We start from the raw sequence: 20,014 nt of genomic DNA on the forward strand, positions 1-20,014 counted from the left end.
CTACCGGTGAGAAAGTCTCATCGTAGTCAACCCCTTGAACTTGTCGATAACCCTTAGCGACAAGCCGAGCTTTATAGATGGTCACATTACCATCCGCGTCTGTCTTCTTCTTAAAGATCCATTTATTTTCTATGGCTCGCCGCTCAACGGGCAAGTCAGTCAAAGTCCATACTTCGTTTTCATACATGGATCCTATCTCGGATTTCATGGCTTCTAGCCATTTGTCGGAATCCGGGCCCGCCATCGCTTCTTCATAGTTCGAAGGTTCACCGTTGTCTAACAACATGATTTCCAAGACAGGGTTGCCGTACCACTCTGGTGCGGAACGTGTCCTTGTGGACCTTCGAATTTCAGTAGGAGCTTGATCAGAAGTATCTTGATCATCATCATTAACTTCCTCTCTAGTCGGTGCAGGCACCTCAGGAACATTTTCTTGAGTTGCGCCATTTTCCGGTTCAAGAGGTAATACTTCATCAAGTTCTACTTTCCTCCCACTTACTTCTTTCGAGAGAAACTCTTTCTCTAGAAAGGATCCATTCTTGGCAACAAAGATCTTGCCTTCGGATCTGAGGTAGAAGGTATACCCAATAGTTTCTTTAGGGTATCCTATGAAGACGCATTTTTCCGACTTGGGTTCGAGCTTTTCAGGTTGAAGTTTCTTGACATAAGCATCGCATCCCCAAACTTTTAGAAACGACAGCTTAGGTTTCTTCCCAAACCATAATTCAAACGGTGTCGTCTCAACGGATTTCGACGGAGCCCTATTTAAAGTGAATGCGGCAGTCTCTAAAGCATAGCCCCAAAAAGATAGCGGTAAATCGGCAAGAGACATCATAGATCGCACCATATCTAATAGAGTGCGATTACGACGTTCGGACACACCATTACGCTGAGGTGTTCCAGGCGGCGTGAGTTGTGAAACTATTCCACATTTTCTTAAGTGTGTGCCAAACTCGTGACTCAAGTATTCTCCTCCACGATCTGATCGTAGGAACTTGATTTTCCTGTCACGTTGATTCTCAACCTCACTCTGAAATTCCTTGAACTTTTCAAAGGTCTCAGACTTGTGTTTCATTAAGTAGACATACCCATATCTACTCAAGTCATCAGTGAGGGTGAGAACATAACGATAGCCACCGCGAGCCTCAACACTCATTGGACCGCACACATCAGTATGTATGATTTCCAATAAGTTGGTTGCTCGCTCCATTGTTCCTGAGAACGGAGTCTTGGTCATTTTACCCATGAGGCATGGTTCGCACGTGTCAAATGATTCGTAATCAAGAGACTCTAAAAGTCCATCAGCATGGAGCTTCTTCATGCGTTTGACACCTATGTGACCAAGGCGGCAGTGCCACAAGTATGTGGGACTATCATTATCAATCTTACATCTTTTGGTACTCACACTATGAATATGTGTAGCATTACGCTCGAGATTCATTAAGAATAAACCATTCACCATCGGAGCATGACCATAAAACATATCTCTCATATAAATAGAACAACCATTATTCTCGGATTTAAATGAGTAGCCATCTCGAATTAAACGAGATCCTGATACAATGTTCATGCTCAAACTTGGCACTAAATAACAATTATTGAGGTTTAAAACTAATCCCGTAGGTAAATGAAGAGGCAGCGTGCCGACGGCGATCACATCGACCTTGGAACCATTCCCGACGCGCATCGTCACCTCGTCCTTCGCCAGTCTCCGCTTATTCCGCAGCTCCTGCTTTGAGTTACAAATGTGAGCAACTGCACCGGTATCAAATACCCAGGAGCTACTACGAGTACTGGTAAGGTACACATCAATTACATGTATATCACATATACCTTTCGTTTTGCCGGCCTTCTTGTCCGCTAAGTATTTGGGGCAGTTCCGCTTCCAGTGACCACTTTCCTTGCAATAAAAGCACTCAGTCTCGGGCTTGGGTCCATTCTTTGGCTTCTTCCCGGCAGCTTGCTTGCCGGGCGCGGCAACTCCCTTGCCGTCCTTCTTGAAGTTCTTCTTACCCTTGCCCTTTCTTGAACTTAGTGGTTTTATTCACCATCAACACTTGATGTTCCTTTTTGACTTCTACCTCTGCTGATTTCAGCATTGCAAATACTTCAGGAATGGTCTTTTCCATCCCCTGCATATTGAAGTTCATCACAAAGCTCTTGTAGCTCGGTGGAAGCGACTGAAGGATTCTGTCAATGACCGCGTCATCCGGGAGATTAACTCCCAGCTGAGTCAAGCGGTTATGTAACCCAGACATTGTGAGTATGTGCTCACTGACAGAACTATTTTCCTCCATCTTACAGCTGAAGAATTTGTCGGAGACTTCATATCTCTCGACCCGGGCATGAGCTTGGAAAACCATTTTCAGCTCTTCGAACATCTCATATGCTCCGTGTCTCTCAAAACGCTTTTGGAGCCCCGGCTCTAAGCTGTAAAGCATGCCGCACTGAACGACGGAGTAGTCATCGGTACGTGCCTGCCAAGCGTTCATAATGTCTTGTTCTGCAGGGAGAACAGGTGCGTCACCTAGCGGTGCTTGTAGGACATAATCTTTCTTGGCAGCTATGAGGATGATCCTCAGGTTCCGGACCCAGTCCGTGTAGTTGCTGCCATCGTCTTTCAGCTTGGTTTTCTCTAGGAACGCGTTGAAGTTGAGGACTACGTTGGCCATTTGATCTACAAGACATATTGTAAATATTTTAGACTAAGTTCATGATAATTAAGTTCATCTAATCAAATTATTCAATGAACTCCCACTTAGATAGACATCCCTCCTGTCATCTAAGTATAACATGATCCGAGTTAACTAGGCCGTGTCCGATCATCACGTGAGACGGACTAGTCAACGTCGGTGAACATCTTCATGTTGATCGTATCTTCTATACGACTCATGCTCGACCTTTCGGTCTTCTGTGTTCCGAGGCCATGTCTGTACACATGCTAGGCTCGTCAAGTCAACCTAAGTGTTTGCATGTGTAAATCTGTCTTACACCCGTTGTATGTGAACGTTAGAATCTATCACACCCGATCATCACGTGGTGCTTCGAAACAACGAACTGTCGCAACGGTGCACAGTTAGGGGGAACACTTTCTTGAAATTATTATGAGGGATCATCTTATTTACTACCGTCGTTCTAAGCAAACAAGATGAAAACATGATAAACATCACATGCAATCAAATAATAATAGTGACATGATATGGCCAATATCACATAGCTCCTTTGATCTCCATCTTGGGGCTCCATGATCATCTTGTCACCGGCATGACACCATGATCTCCATCATCATGATCTCCATCATCGTGTCTCCATGAAGTTGCTCGCCAACTATTACTTCTACTACTATGGCTAACGCGTTTAGCAATAAAGTAAAGTAATTTACATGGCGTTTCTCAATGACACGCAGGTCATACAAAAAATAAAGACAACTCCTATGGCTCCTGCCGGTTGTCATACTCATCGACATGCAAGTCGTGATTCCTATTACAATAGCATGAACATCACATACATCACATATATATCATTCATCATTCATCACAACTTTGGCCATATCATATCACAAAGCACTTGCTGCAAAAACAAGTTAGACGTCCTCTAATTGTTGTTGCAAGTTTTACGTGGCTGAAACAGGGTTCTAGCAAGAACGTTTTCTTACCTACGTGAAAGCCACAACGTGATTTGTCAACTTCTATTTACCCTTCATAAGGACCCTTTTCATCGAATCCGCTCCAAATAAAGTGGGAGAGACAGACACCCGCCAGCCACCTTATGCAACTTGTGCATGTTAGTCGGTGGAACCGGTCTCACGTAAGCGTACATGTAAGGTTGATCCAGGCCGCTTCATCCCACAATACCGTTGAAGCAAGATAAGAATAGTAGCGGCAAGAAAGTTGACAACATCAATGCCCACAACAAATTGTGTTCTACTCGTGCAAGAGAACTACGCAAAGACCTAGCTCATGATGCCACTGTTGGGGAACGTTGCAGAAAACAAAAATTTTCCTACGGTTTCACCAAGATCCATCTAAGAGTTCATCTAGCAACGAGTGATTAGATGCATCTACGTACCTTGTAGATCGCGAGCGGAAGCGTTCAAAGAACGGGGATGAGGGAGTCGTACTCGACGTGATTCGAATCTCCGAAGATCCTAGCACCGAACGGACGGCACCTCCGCGTTCAACACACGTACGGAACAGCCACGTCTCCTCCTTCTTGATCCAGCAAGGGGGGAAGGAGAGGTTGAGGGAGATGGCTCCAGCAGCAGCACGACGGCGTGGTGATGATGGAGCTGCAGTACTCCGGCAGGGCTTCGCTAAGCACTATGGAGGAGGAGGATGTGTTGGAGAGGGAGAGGGAGGCACCAAAGATCAAGGTAAGAAGTCCTCCATCTCCCCCACTATATATAGGAGGGCCAAAGGGGGGGCGCCGGCCCTAGGAGATCTAATCTCCTAGGGGGGTGCGGCCAAGGGGAGGAATCCCTCCTCCCCAAGGCACCTAGGGGTGCCTTCCCCCTTTGGGACTCTTCCCTCCTTGAAACCCTAGGCGCATGGGCCTCTTGGGGCTGGTGCCCTTGGCCCATGTAGGCCAAGGAGCACCCCCTACAGCCCATGTGCCCCCCCCGGGACAGGTGGCCCCACCCGGTGGACCCCCGGGACCCTTCCGGTGGTCCCGGTACAATACCGGTGACCCCGAAACTTGTCCGGATGCTCGAAATAGCACTTCCTATATATAATTCTTTACCTCTGGACCATTCCGGAACTCCCCGTGACGTCCGGGATCTCATCCGGGACTCCGAACAACATTCGGGTTACTGCATATACATATCCCTACAACCCTAGCGTCACCGAACCTTAAGTGTGTAGACCCTACGGGTTCGGGAGACATGTAGACATGACCGAGATCGCTCTCCGGTCAATAACCAACAGCGGGATCTGGATACCCATGTTGGCTCCCACATGCTCCTCGATGATCTCATCGGATGAACCACGATGTCGAGGATTCAAGCAACCCCGTATACAATTCCCTTTGTCAATCGGTATGTTACTTGCCCGAGATCCGATCGTCGGTATCCCAATACCCCGTTCAATCTCGTTACCGGCAAGTCACTTTACTCGTACCGTAATGCATGATCCCGTGACCAGACACTTGGTCACTTTGAGCTCATTATGATGATGCATTACCGAGTGGGCCCAGTGATACCTCTCTGTCATACGGAGTGAAAAATCCCAGTCTTGATCCGTGTCAACCCAACAGACACTTTCGGAGATACCCATAGTATACCTTTATAGTCACCCAGTTACGTTGTGACGTTTGGTACACCCAAAGCACTCCTACGGTATCCGGGAGTTACACGATCTCATGGTCTAAGGAAAGGATACTTGACATTGGAAAACTCTAGCAAACGAACGATACGATCTTGTGCTATGTTTAGGATTGGGTCTTGTCCATCACATCATTCTGCTAATGATGTGATCTCGTTATCAATGACATCCAATGTCCATAGTCAGGAAACCATGACTATCTGTTGATCAACGAGCTAGTCAACTAGAGGCTTACTAGGGACATGTTGGTGTCTATTACTCACACATGTATTACGATTTCCGGATAATACAATTATAGCATGAATAAAGACAATTATCATGAACAAGGAAATATAATAATAATGCTTTTATTATTGCCTCTAGGGCATATTTCCAACACTTCTCACATGTATTTCATTGAGTTCCTCGCTGGAGACAAAATACTACAATACTCGCAATTGGGTCAACTCTTAGAGAACAAAGCACAAGCTCTTTCATAAGAGTAGAGCGCAAACAAAGCATTTATTATTTCAAACAACGAAAACCAGTCACCTCCATTAATAAAAAAGAAGATGGTCTCACAAGAAGATTTTATACTAAATAACAGATAGAGAAAAGAAAGTAAAGCATGGTTTCGGACTCGAAGTACGCTTCACAAGACCAACTTGAGATTGAGCAAGATATGTTTAATTATGCATGATTCCATAGTCATTATACATCACAATATCGATGAATGAAATAAACAGCAGCTGGAAAAACAGAGGCCAAATGCCAGCTCTGGAAGCAAAAGATATGCTTCAGGAGAAACACAAATCACAAGAAATCTGCTCCATGCTAGTAGTAGGTGGAGCTAACGTTGCTGAGGATGAGCAACATGTAGCCGGGGGCAGTGGTGGCAGGGGCTGTTGTAGCAGGAAATGGAGGAGGCGTGAGGGGCTTTGTTGGGGCACGGACGCCGCCGGAGGCAAAGTTGCGACGCATAGGTCGTCGGAGGAGTCGTGGGAGGGGGCGGAGGGGACATCAAGGATGAGGGTGTGTGGTGTTGATGATGGGTGGTCGGACTACTGCAACAGAGGAGAAGCAGGAGACATGTCGGCCGGTTGACAACGTCGGTGTCGTACTTGTCGTGGTCGGGCAGAGGAAGGAAGGGATTGATGGAGACAACGAGGAGGGGAGAGTCGTGCTAGTGGTGGGCGACAGGGTGGAGAGGAGCGTGGGCAGGACAACATCGACAACAGCGGCCGCGGTAGATCGGTTCTGACATTGTCGACTGCTACCTGTTGTATGGATTTCTTTTTTCTTCTGAGATGTGGCTAGCTAGTCGGGAGAGACAGGGGGTACCTAAAAATATCTACCTCAGTGCGGGCGCCTTTCTACAAAATTGCCACAAATTACCTCCAGTCCGTTAGATACAGATCCAATGGTTGTAAATCAAAAATGGCAGACACACCACCACCATCAACTCAAATTTTTATAGGAGTAGAGAGATGTGGCTAGTCGGGAGAGACATGGCGTTATTTAAAAATATCTACATCAATGCGGGCGCCTTTTGCAAAATCATCACAAATTGCCTCTTGTCCGTTAGATGCAGATCTGATGGTTGTAAATCAAGAATGGCAGACACACCATCGTCACCAACTCAGATTTTTATTAAAGTAGAGAAAAGAGAAAAAAACCAAGCAAACAAGGAGGCGGCCTCCCACTGTTTGGCTCAGCTCAGATATCTCATCTGACCCCCCCCCCTTCGTCGCCTTACTCTCCTCTCCTTCGACGGCCTCGCTGCACTCTCCTCCTCCCCGCCGCTGCCGGCGGCGCCTGCGTCCGACAACGAGCGATCCCTCTTCCCTCGGCTCCGGGGAGCATCGTCGCCGTCCTTCTCCGCGTGTAGCGGTGGAGGGCGGGAGGAGGCACCGGCTGCTCTCGTACTGGTAAGACGAACTGCCCCCACAAATTCACCTTATTTTCTTTACCAAATATACATAAGATTTCAGTTATGAGCAACACCCACATTGATAGAAAAGAAGCCACCATTAGTCCCCTGGACCCTCCCCTATTACCTGGTTTTTTCTTAGTAGCACTGTAGCAGGGCTGTAGATTTTAAAGTACAACATTGTGGAGAATATACATACACCTATTGCAGCATTAGAATAGGCCGCCCCATTTCTTGTATGAACTGCCTGTTGCGTGTATGATCGATGTATCTGTTTTGACCAGTAACGTTTGTAAAGCATTCCAAGCTACACATCACAAAATCCCAAGCTACACATCACAAAATCTCAAGAGCTTCCTTTTGCAAATTGCATAGGCTTGATTTTTGCATCTGAAAAAGATGATAAAGTGGCCAAGGTCGTCAAAACAACCAACAACAATTTGCCTATAGCATTCACATTGGCCAGCAAGTGCTCGTGAGTTAGACTCCAAGAGCATATATCCACTTTGCGCACGAGCGTTTCTCTGTCGACCTCGCGGTGCAGATAATGTCGCCGGACGGCCGGAGGAGAAGGACTGCTCCGGCGAGGCCCCGGCAAGCAGCGACCCGATGCTGCTGAGTGTCGTTTCTGGGTGCCCAGCTCAGCTCAGATACACTCAAAAAAAAAACGAGGAGACGGCCTACCACTGTTTGGGCCGACGGACTCCGGCCCTGTACCCCCCGTGTCGCGGTCTCGCGGCCTGATTTCTTGCCGGCCCCGTAACCGTAGCAAACTTCGTCGCCTTACTCTCCTTTCCTCCGATGGCCTCGCCGCAATCTCCCCTCGACCTCCTCCCCGTAGCTGCCGGCGGCGCCTGCGTCCGATAACGAGCGAGCCATCGTCCCTCCGCTCCGGGGAGCGCCGTCGCCGTCCTTCTCCGCGTGCGGCGGCGGAGGGCGGGAGTAAGCGCCCGCTGCTCTCGTACTGGTAAAGATGAACTGCCCCCACAAATTCACCTTATTTTCTTTACCAAATATATAAGATTTCAGTTATGAGCAACACCGACATTGATACTACTGTAGAAAAGAAGCCACCATTAGGGTATAGGGACTCTGCCTCCTCCCCTATTACCTGATGCAATCGCAACACATGGGCAGTATCAGTATGCAGTATGCACACATTACTGCAGATTAGTCATCACTGACGTGTTCTTGCAGTAAATACTTGTATTATTACATTTAAATAGTACGCTGAATCAATGATTGTATGAATGGTCCGTCTCTCTTTTTTATGATAGTTAATTTGCCAATTTATACTACTCTTCTGATTGCATCACGTAATGAAGGAACTGCATGCATACCTGCATATATGCTACATGATTTTCTGCTTATTATGTAGGATTCGGGCACCAATTGCAAAAATCTTGCCAGTTCACACTTTCTAGTTATGGATTTTGGCTGCTTTTTCCACGGTAGTTTCTTCATAGCAATATTTGAATTTAAAGGATCACATATCTCTTTGACATGTCTAGAACATTTGAATTTAAAGGATCACATATCTCTTTGACATGTGCCAAACCCCAAATAGCGCTGACTAAGTTGAATTTAGTGGTATGGATAAGCGCAATCATCCCTACCTTTTTTTCTTTCCCGTAGATTTGGCAGAACACTGGCGGTGGTCAATCGCTATGACGAAAAGAGGCCACATGACCGTCCTTGACGACCTACCCGAGTGGATTGTCATCGAAGAGATCCTCGTCCGGTTGCCCCCCAAGGATGTCCTTCGCTGCCGTGCAGTCCGAAAGTTATGGCGCAGTACCACCTCCACCGATAAGTTCATGCTCGACGACCGTTGCCGCCAGCCCTCGCTCCCTGTCATCAGACAGTATATCCATGAGAAGAGTGCATTCAGGTTCGTTGTCTTCCGTGATAACGGGGCTATAGCCTCCGATCAAAAACTCTGGCCAATCATCCAGCTCTCTAAGTTCCATAAACTCCTGGGCGCCTGTGATGGCTTTCTCATCTTGTCTGGCGGATCCGATTTTTGGATCTGCAACCCAGCCACTCACAAATGTGCTCCACTACCACAACCTCGAGATCCATCGTCATCACGAGGGGGTTCCCACATCTACATAGCCGGCTTTTACCGGCACCATCCATCTGGGGAATACCGAGTGCTCTGGTTCTCCCATGGCTGCCAACGTGGCTACGTTCTCACGGTAGGATCCGACATGCCGAGAATCATCAGTCGGCCATCAGTATCATCGCGTTTGCCGAAATGCAAGCGCCAAGGGGTCTTCGATTCCCGCTTTAGTTCACAAGTCTACCACCACTGCAGCATGCACTGGTTAACAGGAATCTACATGGAGACTGCCGTGGACATTATGGTGTTTGACACAATTACTGAGACGTTCCGGTGGATGCGCAGTCCTGACCAGTTGGGCTGTCGGGTGTCGTTGTTGGAGATGGGCAACAAGCTTGCTTCATGTAGCCACAATGTTGGCAGCATAGAGATTTGGGTGATGCAAGACTATGAGGCTGAGGCCTGGGCCTTGAATTACAGGATTAACTTGGTAACGATGAAGACACCACCACAGCTTGATTTTAGTGTGAGACGTATTTCTAATATAGCACTGCTTAACAAGCGTGAGCTGCTGATCTGGTGTTGGACTCCATCGTGGGGTCATGACTATCTGTTGCACTATGACATTGACGAAAAGTTGTTGGGATGTTACAAATTGAAAGATGGAACGTATTCAGTATACTTCACTAATCAGTACATTCAGGAGAGCATGCTTCCACTTCCGTTCTGTGAGATGCAAGAAGAAGGTGGTGTGGATAAGGTACCTCCATTCCTGATAGTGCTATAAGGTGGTTTGTACTTCTAGTTTGCCATGTGTGCCTTTGGAGTATCCATGCTTTATGAGTATGGTCCTAGTTCTTACTTAATAATACTAGTAGAACTGAAAAATCTGTATGGCTGTGATAGCACTTTTGCTACCATCTGGTTCCTTTTGTGCTGTCTTGAGCGTCATAATGATGTGTTGGAGTATCTATGCTATTTCTTCCCCGATTATTTTCATTTCGAATCGTCAAGTAGTGTGAATGGCACTGGCTGCAATTTGATATGCTAATTACCTCTGAAGTTGTTAATGTGAGGGATGAATTCATGCTAGTAGAGAATAAGTGCAGCAATGACAGGCCATTTAGTATCATTGCTAAGAAATAGTACCATCAATAAAATACCAGAGATGGGGGGAGATATGCGCTCTGCCGATAGAAGTTAGTTGTGGGACTTTTAGGTAGGTGTTGGAATGGTTAGTACGGATCTTTGCTTGGGTTAATAGTTAGATATTCGCTGCTCTGTATCTGTATGTGATTTGGGTTTAACCCCAAAGTAGAATATCTCGTGGTACCCGGTTCCTCCTGGTCTTTGTTGTGTGAAGATGTATTGTTAATTGGGGATACTTGCGTAGTTTCTTAGCACAATTATATTTCTTCCAGTAAGTGATCTGGTTCCCATTCTTGAGTTGAATTTGGTTTCTTGACCTTGTCCTGTTTGGGTAAAGTATCGTGCCTGCATTTTCTCTCTATGCAACCAGACTAGTGGATGGATACTAGCACTCTGAAACTGTTGCTGAAGGTCCATGTTGCTGCCCTTTCCAAGTTTTTTCTCGTTTCTGAAAAACGATTGCACCACATGCTTTCTGGGGTTAATGAATCAATAGACCACTTGGTTGGCACTGGTCTGGGACAATTCGTTTGGTCTGAAATAAAATAAATGATGGTAATGAATGTTCTGTTATGTGGGATCTGGAAGGCAAGAAATTTGGTTCCTTCCAATAGACGACAGAAATTTTAGCCAGCTTGGCGAAAATCTGTAACTGAACTTGTGGTGTTTATGGAACAACTTGCAGCTGAAGCAGGGCATCACAGGAGGTTCTCAGGCAGAATGCAGGAACCCTGGAGCCTTTTTGCAAGAGGAAGCCTTTGCCAGCTTGTTAAGCTTTCTATATTTGTCGATGGCATTTTTGTTAGTTAATAAAAATATTAACAGTATAGTTTAATTAGCAATTTGGCAGCTTGACGTACCCAGTTGGGCAAGTCTTTCCTAGTGTATGGTGTGAGTCCGATTAGGACTTTGTGTGTTGCTTGCCATACGAGCTGTACAAGCTGGTGTCACATATAGATTCGGAGTAGGAGTAGGTTCAAATTAGTTGGTGTCCGTCTACGTCTAGGACATGATTCGGCCATGTTTATATACATAGCCAGACCATAGGCCGTGACAAACAAACGTCAGATTTTTGATCGAGAAATCAACAACGACCAGCCGGCTGCTAGTAAACTCTCTTTGTTTCCGAGGGTTTTTATACGAGAAGCGATGTCGGCGCGCAGCGAGGGGAGCGACACGCGAGGCCGCCGGAGTGACCAGGTTTGTCCTCCACCTCATTGTTCCCGACTCTGAAATTAACTCAACTAAGAGTGTCAGTGGTGACCTAGTAGAGATGGATTCCTTATGGGCTAGCATGTAGGTTCGTCATGTCATCATTCTCCGGTGTATCTATCGTCGATGGCTACGACAGGTGCTACTGCAAGACATCGGCCGTCGAAGCCGGCACGGACAGCGGCTACCATCTCCTTATGGTAAATGGCTACTCGCGTACCAAAAAAGAGAAGCCCACCGGCATGAGCATCACCAGCTCTCGTGTTTTTGTGGTAGGAGGACATGCTTGGTTACTAGAGTACTACCCTAATGGCAAGAACCCGAACTGCGCCGACTTCATCTCTCTCTGTGTCCAAGGTGATGGCAAAGTGAATGCTAGGATCAGCTTTTCTCTCGTTGACCAGGTTGAGAAGCAGATGCCAATGTACATTCGTGCAACTAATAGAGCTTGCAGGTTCGTCGACAGTCATGGTAATGTTCTCTGGGGCATCAATAAGTTTCTCAAAAGAGATGCCCTTGAGCGATCGGCGAATCTGAAAGGTGATTCTTTCACCATCCGGTGTGACATAATGGTTTGCAAGGATCCTAGTACCGAGGATCCCGGTGGCCATGACACCAAGGTGCTCCTGTCTGACATGGACCGGCATTTTAACATTCTCCTTCAGACCAAGGTGGGTGCTGATGTGACATTCGAGGTTAGTGGCGAGACATTCAGTGCACATCGTTGTGTGCTTGCAGCCCGGTCCAAAGTCTTCATGACACAACTCTTTGGCCCCATGAAGGAGGGCACTACTACGTCTGGCGTCATACATATCAAAGATATGGGAGCAAACGTGTTCAGGGCGTTGCTTAGATTCATCTACACAGACTCATGCCCTGAAATAGAGAAGGACTTCACGGAGGAGGCGGAAGAAATGTCTCAAGTACTAGAAGAAGGACAAGAAGATGAAACAATAGAGGATGAGATGTGGCTGCAATGGCTTCAAGACTTGTTTGTGGCGGCGGACAGGTACGATCTCCAACGACTCAAGTGCATATGTGAAATGCAATTGTCTGATAACATAGGTGTGAGGTCGGTGATGTCCACTCTTGCTCTAGCCGAGCAACACGACTGCCAGGGATTGAAGGAGGCATGTTTAAAGTTTATCCAAGTCCAGTCTTCCTCGTGCTTGCAAACAGTAACGGCCACTGATGGTTGGGATCATGTAGTTTCGACCTATCCCTCAGTTTTGAAGGAGCTCGTCGTCAAGCTTGGTTCAAACCAACAAAAGTAACACTCTGATCCCCTTATGCAGATACGGGACACACTAGAGAGGTCGTAGTCAATGTGTCTCGCTTTTGATTTGCTCGTCATGTATATAGTTCGCCTATTTGTTGAATCGGAGAAATCAAACGTGCATGGATATGGTCAAGCGTCAAAATGATATGCATTGCAGCAACGTGCAAGTTTCACACCTAGGCTTTTTATCCTCGTATATATTTCTCTGTGCATTGTCTCGTATATTGTTGCTCTGTGCCTGCCGTGTTATGTAACCTTTTTCTAGTGGCTACCAATTAGGAAGCACGAATGAATGCTGATGTTTTTGGGAAGGCGTCTTATGAGAATACTCATTCAGCGAAAATCTAAAAAATTCCGGTGTTCGCCTTCGGATCGACGAGGAATGACACTATGGGAGGTGGGATCCTAAACCAGTCACTTAAACGTAATTTTACAGATAATCCCCCTCTGCTTTACCCACGATCTGAAAAGCCATTGGCGGTTCCGCTTCGATTTCTTCGTCTTTGATTTGCTAAGCGGCGGAGACATGTCCAGCGCTGATCATGACGTGCCTTAGCTGGGTGGGACCCCTTGCCTTCCTCCACCAACGACATGCCGCAACAACCGACGGTGGAGCCGCCATCCCCCATGGCCATGCACCTGCTGGAGCAGTGGATGCCACGACGGTAGCCTGCAACAGCAAGCACCGGGGAGGCGGCCACAACCGGCTGTCCTCGTAACGGCGATGACACAGGAGCACCACATCGAAGCTCCGCTTGGCGGGGAGGCGCACACCAACGACATTGGTCGTGAACGACAACATCTCGGTGGTCGTACCTGCCCGATGTGATGCCAAAGCTTCCTCCGAACCTGAATGTTGCGATGCTTTGTGAACACACACTTATATTGAATTGACTTTGTCGCAACCTGAAAGTTCCGATGTATGTGAACACACAGCTGAACTGAATATGCCGTTTTGTTATGCAGCTTTTTTGCACATAATCTAGTAAAATTGTTGAAATTTGTAAAATTTTCATGAACGCAAAGTTTTGATATGCAGCTTTGCATGCACTGTAATGTGTAGAAGGAAAAACGATGTGTGTAGAGGACAGGAAATCTAAATACAAAGCTTGTTTGAGTGTGTAAAGGGGAAAAAATCTGAATACAAAACTTACATTTGAATGCACTTATGAGCCCTTTTCTTCCGTTTTGAATAGAACGAATCTGAAGACAAAGCTTCGATATACAAAAATCTACTTAACAAAACTATGAAGAGAAAGAAGAAGCTAAATACTTTATCTTCTCTGAACACAAAACTTACTTGAATGCACTTATGAGCTCCTTTTCCTATGTTATAAATAGAAAGCAAAATTCCGCAAAAAAGTGCTACTTACAGTTCCGCAAAAAAAAAAAACAAATTCAAATATAGCACGAAATTTTAATCGATGGTATTTTTGTTAATAGAAATATTAACAGTATAGTTTAATTAGCAATTTGGCAGCTTGACGTACCCAGTTGGGCTAGTCTTTCCTACTGTATGGCCTGAGTCCGATTAGGACTTTGCGTGTTCCTTGCCATACGAGTTGTACAAGCTGGTGTTACATACTGTATAAGATTCGGAGTAGGAGTAGGTTCGAATAAGTTGGTGTCCGTCTAGGACATGATTCGGCCATGTTTATATACATAGCCAGACCATAGGCCGTGACAAACAAACGTCAGATTTTGATCGAGAAATCAACGACGACCACCGGTGGCTAGTAAAGGGTTCTTACACTAGAAGAAGCGACGTCGGCGCGCAGCGAGAGGAGCGACACGCGCGGCCGCCGGAGTGACCAGGTTTGTCCTCCACCTCATCGTCCCCGACTCTGAAATTAACTTAATTAAGAGCGTCAATGGTGACCTTTTTTTTTAGAAAAGGAGGATGACCCCCGGCCTCTGCATCTGGAAGATGCATACGGCCACTTTATTGATTATTCCCGAGGACCTTACAAAGTGTTACAACAATAAGCCTGAATCCACCAACTAGGCAACATATGCCGCTACTTCTATCCATATGATGAAGGGGTGCTAGCTGGGCCCCTATCCAGACCACTCACCTAAACCTAACATCGAAAGCCGGAATCCCTAGCCTAGCCACATACCGGGTCTGGGGCATAAACCGGTCTGACGCACTCACAGGTGTCGTCTCCACCATCTTCCACTGGTCCATCTCCAAGCAGATTGAGGCGCCATCCTTGGCAGGCCCTCCGCCATCAACGCCACCATGACGCCGAATGACGACCACCACCTACGGTAGAACATCACCAAGCAGATGGAGCGCTACCACAGGACGAAGATCAGCGGTAGAATAGATAAATCGCCGCACGTATTGCCGCCGCCAAACACCTCACACGCACCACGAAGCGCCCACCGTGCTTCCGGGGACCCCAGGCGACGCCTTCAAGAAGGAGCGCGACGAAGGGACGACGCCGTCGCCCGCAAGGGGAACTAGAGCTTTCGCCCAAATGAAGAGCACAGTGAGAGACGGGATAGGACCTCGACAAGGCCTCCAAAAAGGGAACCGACGCCCACAAGGCGCCGCCATTGTCGTGGCCTCCGCCGATGGTGACCTAGTAGATGGATTAATTCCTTGCGGGCTAGCAGGTAGCTTCGTCATGTCATCATTCACCGGCGTATCCGTCCTCGAAGACAACGTGGGGTCCTATTGCAGAACATCGGCCGTCAAGGCCGGCACGGACAGCGGCTACCATCTCCTTATGGTCAATGGCTACTCGCGTACCAAAGAAGAGAAGCCCACCGGCAAGAGCATCAGCTCTGGCGCTTTTGTGGTAGGAGGATATGCTTGGTTACTAGAGTACTACCTCAATGGCAAGCACCCGAGCTGCGCCGACTTCATCTCTCTCTACCTATCCCTTGTCCACGACGATGGCAAAGTGGATAGCAAAGTGGACGCCACCTTCAGTTTTTGTCTTGTCGACCAGGTTGAGAAGCAGATGCCAATGTACATCCGTGCAACTAATAAAGCGACCAGGTTCGAGAGCGCTGGTGATTATTCCTGGGGCATCAATGAGTTTCTCCGAAGAGATGCCCTTGAACGATCGGCGAATCTGAAGGGCGATTCTTTCACCATCCGGTGTGACATAATGGTTTGCGAGGATTCCAATACCGAGGATCCCGGTGGCCACGACGCCAAGGTGCTCCTGTCTGACATGGACCAGCATTTTAACATTCTCCTAATCTCCTTCAGACCAAGGTGGGTGCCGATGTGACATTCGAGGTTAGTGGCGAGACGTTCACCGCACATCGTTGTGTGCTTGCAGCCCGGTCTAAAGTCTTCATGGCACAACTCTTTGGCCCCGTGAAGGAGGGCACTGCTACGCCCGGTGTCATACATATCGAAGACATGGGAGCAAACGTGTTCAGGACGTTGCTTAGCTTCATCTACACAGACTCATGCGCTGAGATAGACAACGACTACATGGAGGAAGAGCAAGAAATGTCACAAGTTCTGGAAGAAGGACAAGAAGATGAAACAACTAAGGATGATATTTGGCTGCAACGGCTTCAAGACTTGTTTGTGGCGGCGGACAGGTACGATCTCCAACGTCTCAAGTGCATGTGTGAAATGCAATTGTCTGATAACATAGGTGTGAGCTCGGTGATGTCCACTCTTGCTCTAGCCGAGCAACACCACTGCCAGGGATTGAAGGAGACATTTTTTTTTAGAAAAGGAGGATGACCCCCGGCCTCTGCATCTGGGAGATGCATACGGCCACTTTATTGATTATTCTCGAGGACCTTACAAAGTATTACAACAATATGCCTGAATCCGCCATCTTGACAACATATGCCACTACTCCTATCCAAATGATGCAGGGGTGCTACCTGGGCCACATACCCAGACTACTCACCTAATCCTATCATCCAAAGCCAGAAGCCCTATCCGAGCCACATACTGGGTCTGGGGCATAAACTGGTCTGACGCACTCACATGTGTCGTCGCCGCCATCTTCCACATGTCCGTCTTCAGAGCAGATATTGAGGCTTCTACCTTGTGAGGTCACTCCGTCATCGACGCCACCTTGACGCCAGACAACTATCTCCACCTGCGCGAGTCCATCACCGCGCATCGGGCGCCGAGTCTCCACCGCACCACGCCGCCGAGATCCGCCGTCATCAATGTGAAGGATGAAGCACCGCTCCACCAAAAAGGCTCCCGCTGGTCCCTCGATCCCGTGTACGCCTCCAAGAATGACGCCCCCAAGGAGGAAACGACACCAACGCGCCGCCGTCATCCGATCAACTGATCTAGGGTTTCCCCCGGAGGTAGCGGATAGAGGTCTAGAGCTTCTCCACGGCGATGCCTTCAAGAAGGTAATGACACAACAGGTGTCACCAACGCCGGCCATGGCATGAAGCCGAGCACAAGGTTTTCACCCGGATCCGCTCGAAGAACCTCCATCACGTAATGTGTGCACGGGTCGCCGCCGATCTGAGCCGCCGCACAACGAGCAAGCCGCACCGGCCAGATCAGATCTGTCCGGAGGGCACAACCCGCATGGTGCCGACCCAACCACCAGGCCCTCCATGCCGCCACCGCCGATCCGAGGTCAGATGGTGTGTCGCCGCAGACCCGGCCGCCGCCGCCGAACGCCGCCACGCAGCCCGAGGCCGAACCGGCTGCCGCACCCCACCATCGCCGCCCCTGGCCAAGGCAGCCGCCGCGCCGCCGCCGGAAGGCAGGCCCGCCGCGCCGCCAGGCCAGATCGGCCCTTGGCCGAGGCAGCCGCAACGCCGCCAGGCCAGATCGGCCGCGCCACCCATGCCGCGGGGCGCCGCACCACCCCCACGGCGCAGGCAAGAGGGAGGACCCCCGCCACCGCCGTCAGCCCCGGGCCATCGCCGGCGGCGTCCTTCGGCGGCGGTGGAGGGAGGGGAGGAAGGGAGGGGAGGGGACCGGCGGCGGCTAGGGATCGAGATCCCGCCCGAGTCGCCCCGATTGAAGGAGACATGCTTGAAGTTTATCCAAATCTAGTCTTCCTCGTGCATGCAAACAGTAACAACAACTGATGGCTGGGATTATGTTGTTTTGACCTATCCCTCGGTTTTGAAGGAGCTCTTCGTCAAGCTTGCTTCAAACCAACAAAAGTAACACTCTCCTATATGATACACATGTTCCACAGCTATACCTGGAATGATCCCCCCTTATGCAGATACAGGATACTCTAGAGAGAGGTCGTGGTCCATGTGTCTCGCTTTCAATTTCCTCGTCATGATATAGCTCGCATATTTTTTGAACCATAGAAATCAAACGTGCATGGATATAGTTGCCAAAAAAACGTGCATGCATTTGGTCAAGCTTCAAAATGATCTTCATGGCAGCAACGTGCAAGTTTCACACCTAGGCTTTTTGTCCTCATATATTTATCCGTGCATTGTCTCGTACATTGTTGCTTTATGCCTAACACGTCATGAAACCCTTTTCTGGTGGCTACCAATCAAGAAGAACGAATGCATGCTGGTGTTTTTGGAAAGGCGTTTTATGAACCTGAATTTAGATTAAGGGAAAAGAATGTGACGGCAATAGTGTGAATTTAATTTGTAGTCTGCAAATTGCAACAATATATAAAAAAGAAGTATTCGGTGAAAACACTTATTCAGTGAAAATCTAAAAACTTCCGTTGTTGGCCATCTGATCTACGGGGAATGACACATATGGGAGGTGCAATCCTAAACCAGCCACTTAAATGCAATTTTACAGATAATCCCCCTCTTCTTTACCCACGAATCTGAAAAACCATTGGCGGTTCAGCTTCGGTTTCTTTGTTTTAAATTTGCTAAGCGACAGAGACATGTCCAGAGTTGATCACGACGTGCCCTGAGCCGGGTGGGAGCCCTTGCCTTCCTCCACCAACGACATGCTGCTAAGATCGACAGTGGAGACACCATCCCCCATGGCACTGCACTTGCTGGAGCGGTAGACGCCCACAACGGTAGCCTGCAACGGCAAGCACCGGGTTGACGACCATAACCGGTGGTCCTTGTAATGGTGATGACACAGGAGCACCACGTCGAAAAGGGCCTGGTGTGATGGAGCTGTGCGGGCTGTGGGTTCTCCTTTCTGAACGAATTCGTGCAAGGGATCAATCCCCTAGTACCAAACGCCACATGTGTGGGCAGTTTTAATATTCGCCCACAACGGGTCATGTGGGCAGTCTTCTTGGTACGACCACACGACTTGTGTGGTTGGGTATCCATTTGTGCCATATGTGGCAGTTATCGGCGGCTAAAATTTTTACCTTATTGATTAATTATTAAGCAGAAGAGAATTGTCTAGTTAATTGATAGAAAACCCAGGAAAAATTGATACAAACGAAACCCACCACATATGGACTGCTCACAGAGCGTGAAGGCTTTGACATATCAAGATGCCATAGATGCACTATATAATCTTTATTCTTATACAGTACATTAGCACATAACCTTTTTTTCTCAGCAAGGAGTGGTTGGTCATACGATTAGAAAACATAAGAATCTTTGAAGGTGATACTCCTATATTTTAGGGACTGTCTATTTAACATTTGACTGATTTCTAATTGGATTACATTCAAATCTCCTGACAAATAAGCAGATGACACATGTATGTCCAAACACAGCCGACCATTGTATGTGCCGACCATTGTATGTCTGTAACACCAACAAAACGGGTGGGGCTACAAATTATGACCCGGTTGCTTAAACTACTCAATATCTTTTACATGAACTCGTCTCCTTTTGCTCACGTCAGGAACTCTCCTACTCCTTTTGCTCATCCTTTTGGTGTACAGACAACTTTTACATGAACTTGTCTGCCGAAAACATCAAAGAATCAAGTGAAAAAAATGGAATCATTAGGTTCTAAGGGACTGAAAGCAACGCTGAAATTTATTTAGATCAGGGTAAAAACAGTGAACCGACAGGAAATACAGAGTTAAAAAAGCATTGTAAATAGTACACATGAACATAAGGGTGTACAGTAAGTACACATGAAAATATGTGCTGCATTACAGTGTAATGTAGCTGCAATTTACATTGTCAGAAAACCAGGAAAATGGTGATAAAGC

At 47.7% G+C, this 20,014-nt stretch overlaps 2 protein-coding genes and 1 pseudogene across 2 annotated transcripts; all 3 read left to right on the plus strand.

Annotated features, from left to right (window-relative positions):
- Positions 1-8,028: 8,028 nt before the first annotated feature.
- LOC123154642 (F-box protein At5g18160-like) lies at positions 8,029-10,405 on the plus strand. Its single transcript, XM_044573325.1, has 2 exons — positions 8,029-8,197; positions 8,866-10,405. Exon 2 carries the CDS (start codon positions 8,898-8,900, stop codon positions 10,077-10,079), a length of 1,182 nt encoding a protein of 393 aa, XP_044429260.1. The 5' UTR covers positions 8,029-8,197; positions 8,866-8,897; the 3' UTR covers positions 10,080-10,405.
- A 1,107-nt stretch (positions 10,406-11,512) lies between these two features.
- On the plus strand, positions 11,513-13,315 carry LOC123154102 (BTB/POZ and MATH domain-containing protein 2-like). Its single transcript, XM_044572893.1, has 2 exons — positions 11,513-11,641; positions 11,742-13,315. Exon 2 carries the CDS (start codon positions 11,749-11,751, stop codon positions 12,925-12,927), a length of 1,179 nt encoding a protein of 392 aa, XP_044428828.1. The 5' UTR covers positions 11,513-11,641; positions 11,742-11,748; the 3' UTR covers positions 12,928-13,315.
- Positions 13,316-15,003: 1,688 nt separating this feature from the next.
- LOC123154104 (BTB/POZ and MATH domain-containing protein 2-like) lies at positions 15,004-18,063 on the plus strand (annotated as a pseudogene).
- Positions 18,064-20,014: the final 1,951 nt, after the last annotated feature.

The sequence above is a fragment of the Triticum aestivum genome, chromosome 7A (genome assembly GCF_018294505.1).
Source record: "Triticum aestivum cultivar Chinese Spring chromosome 7A, IWGSC CS RefSeq v2.1, whole genome shotgun sequence".
Lineage (NCBI taxonomy): Eukaryota > Viridiplantae > Streptophyta > Magnoliopsida > Poales > Poaceae > Triticum > Triticum aestivum.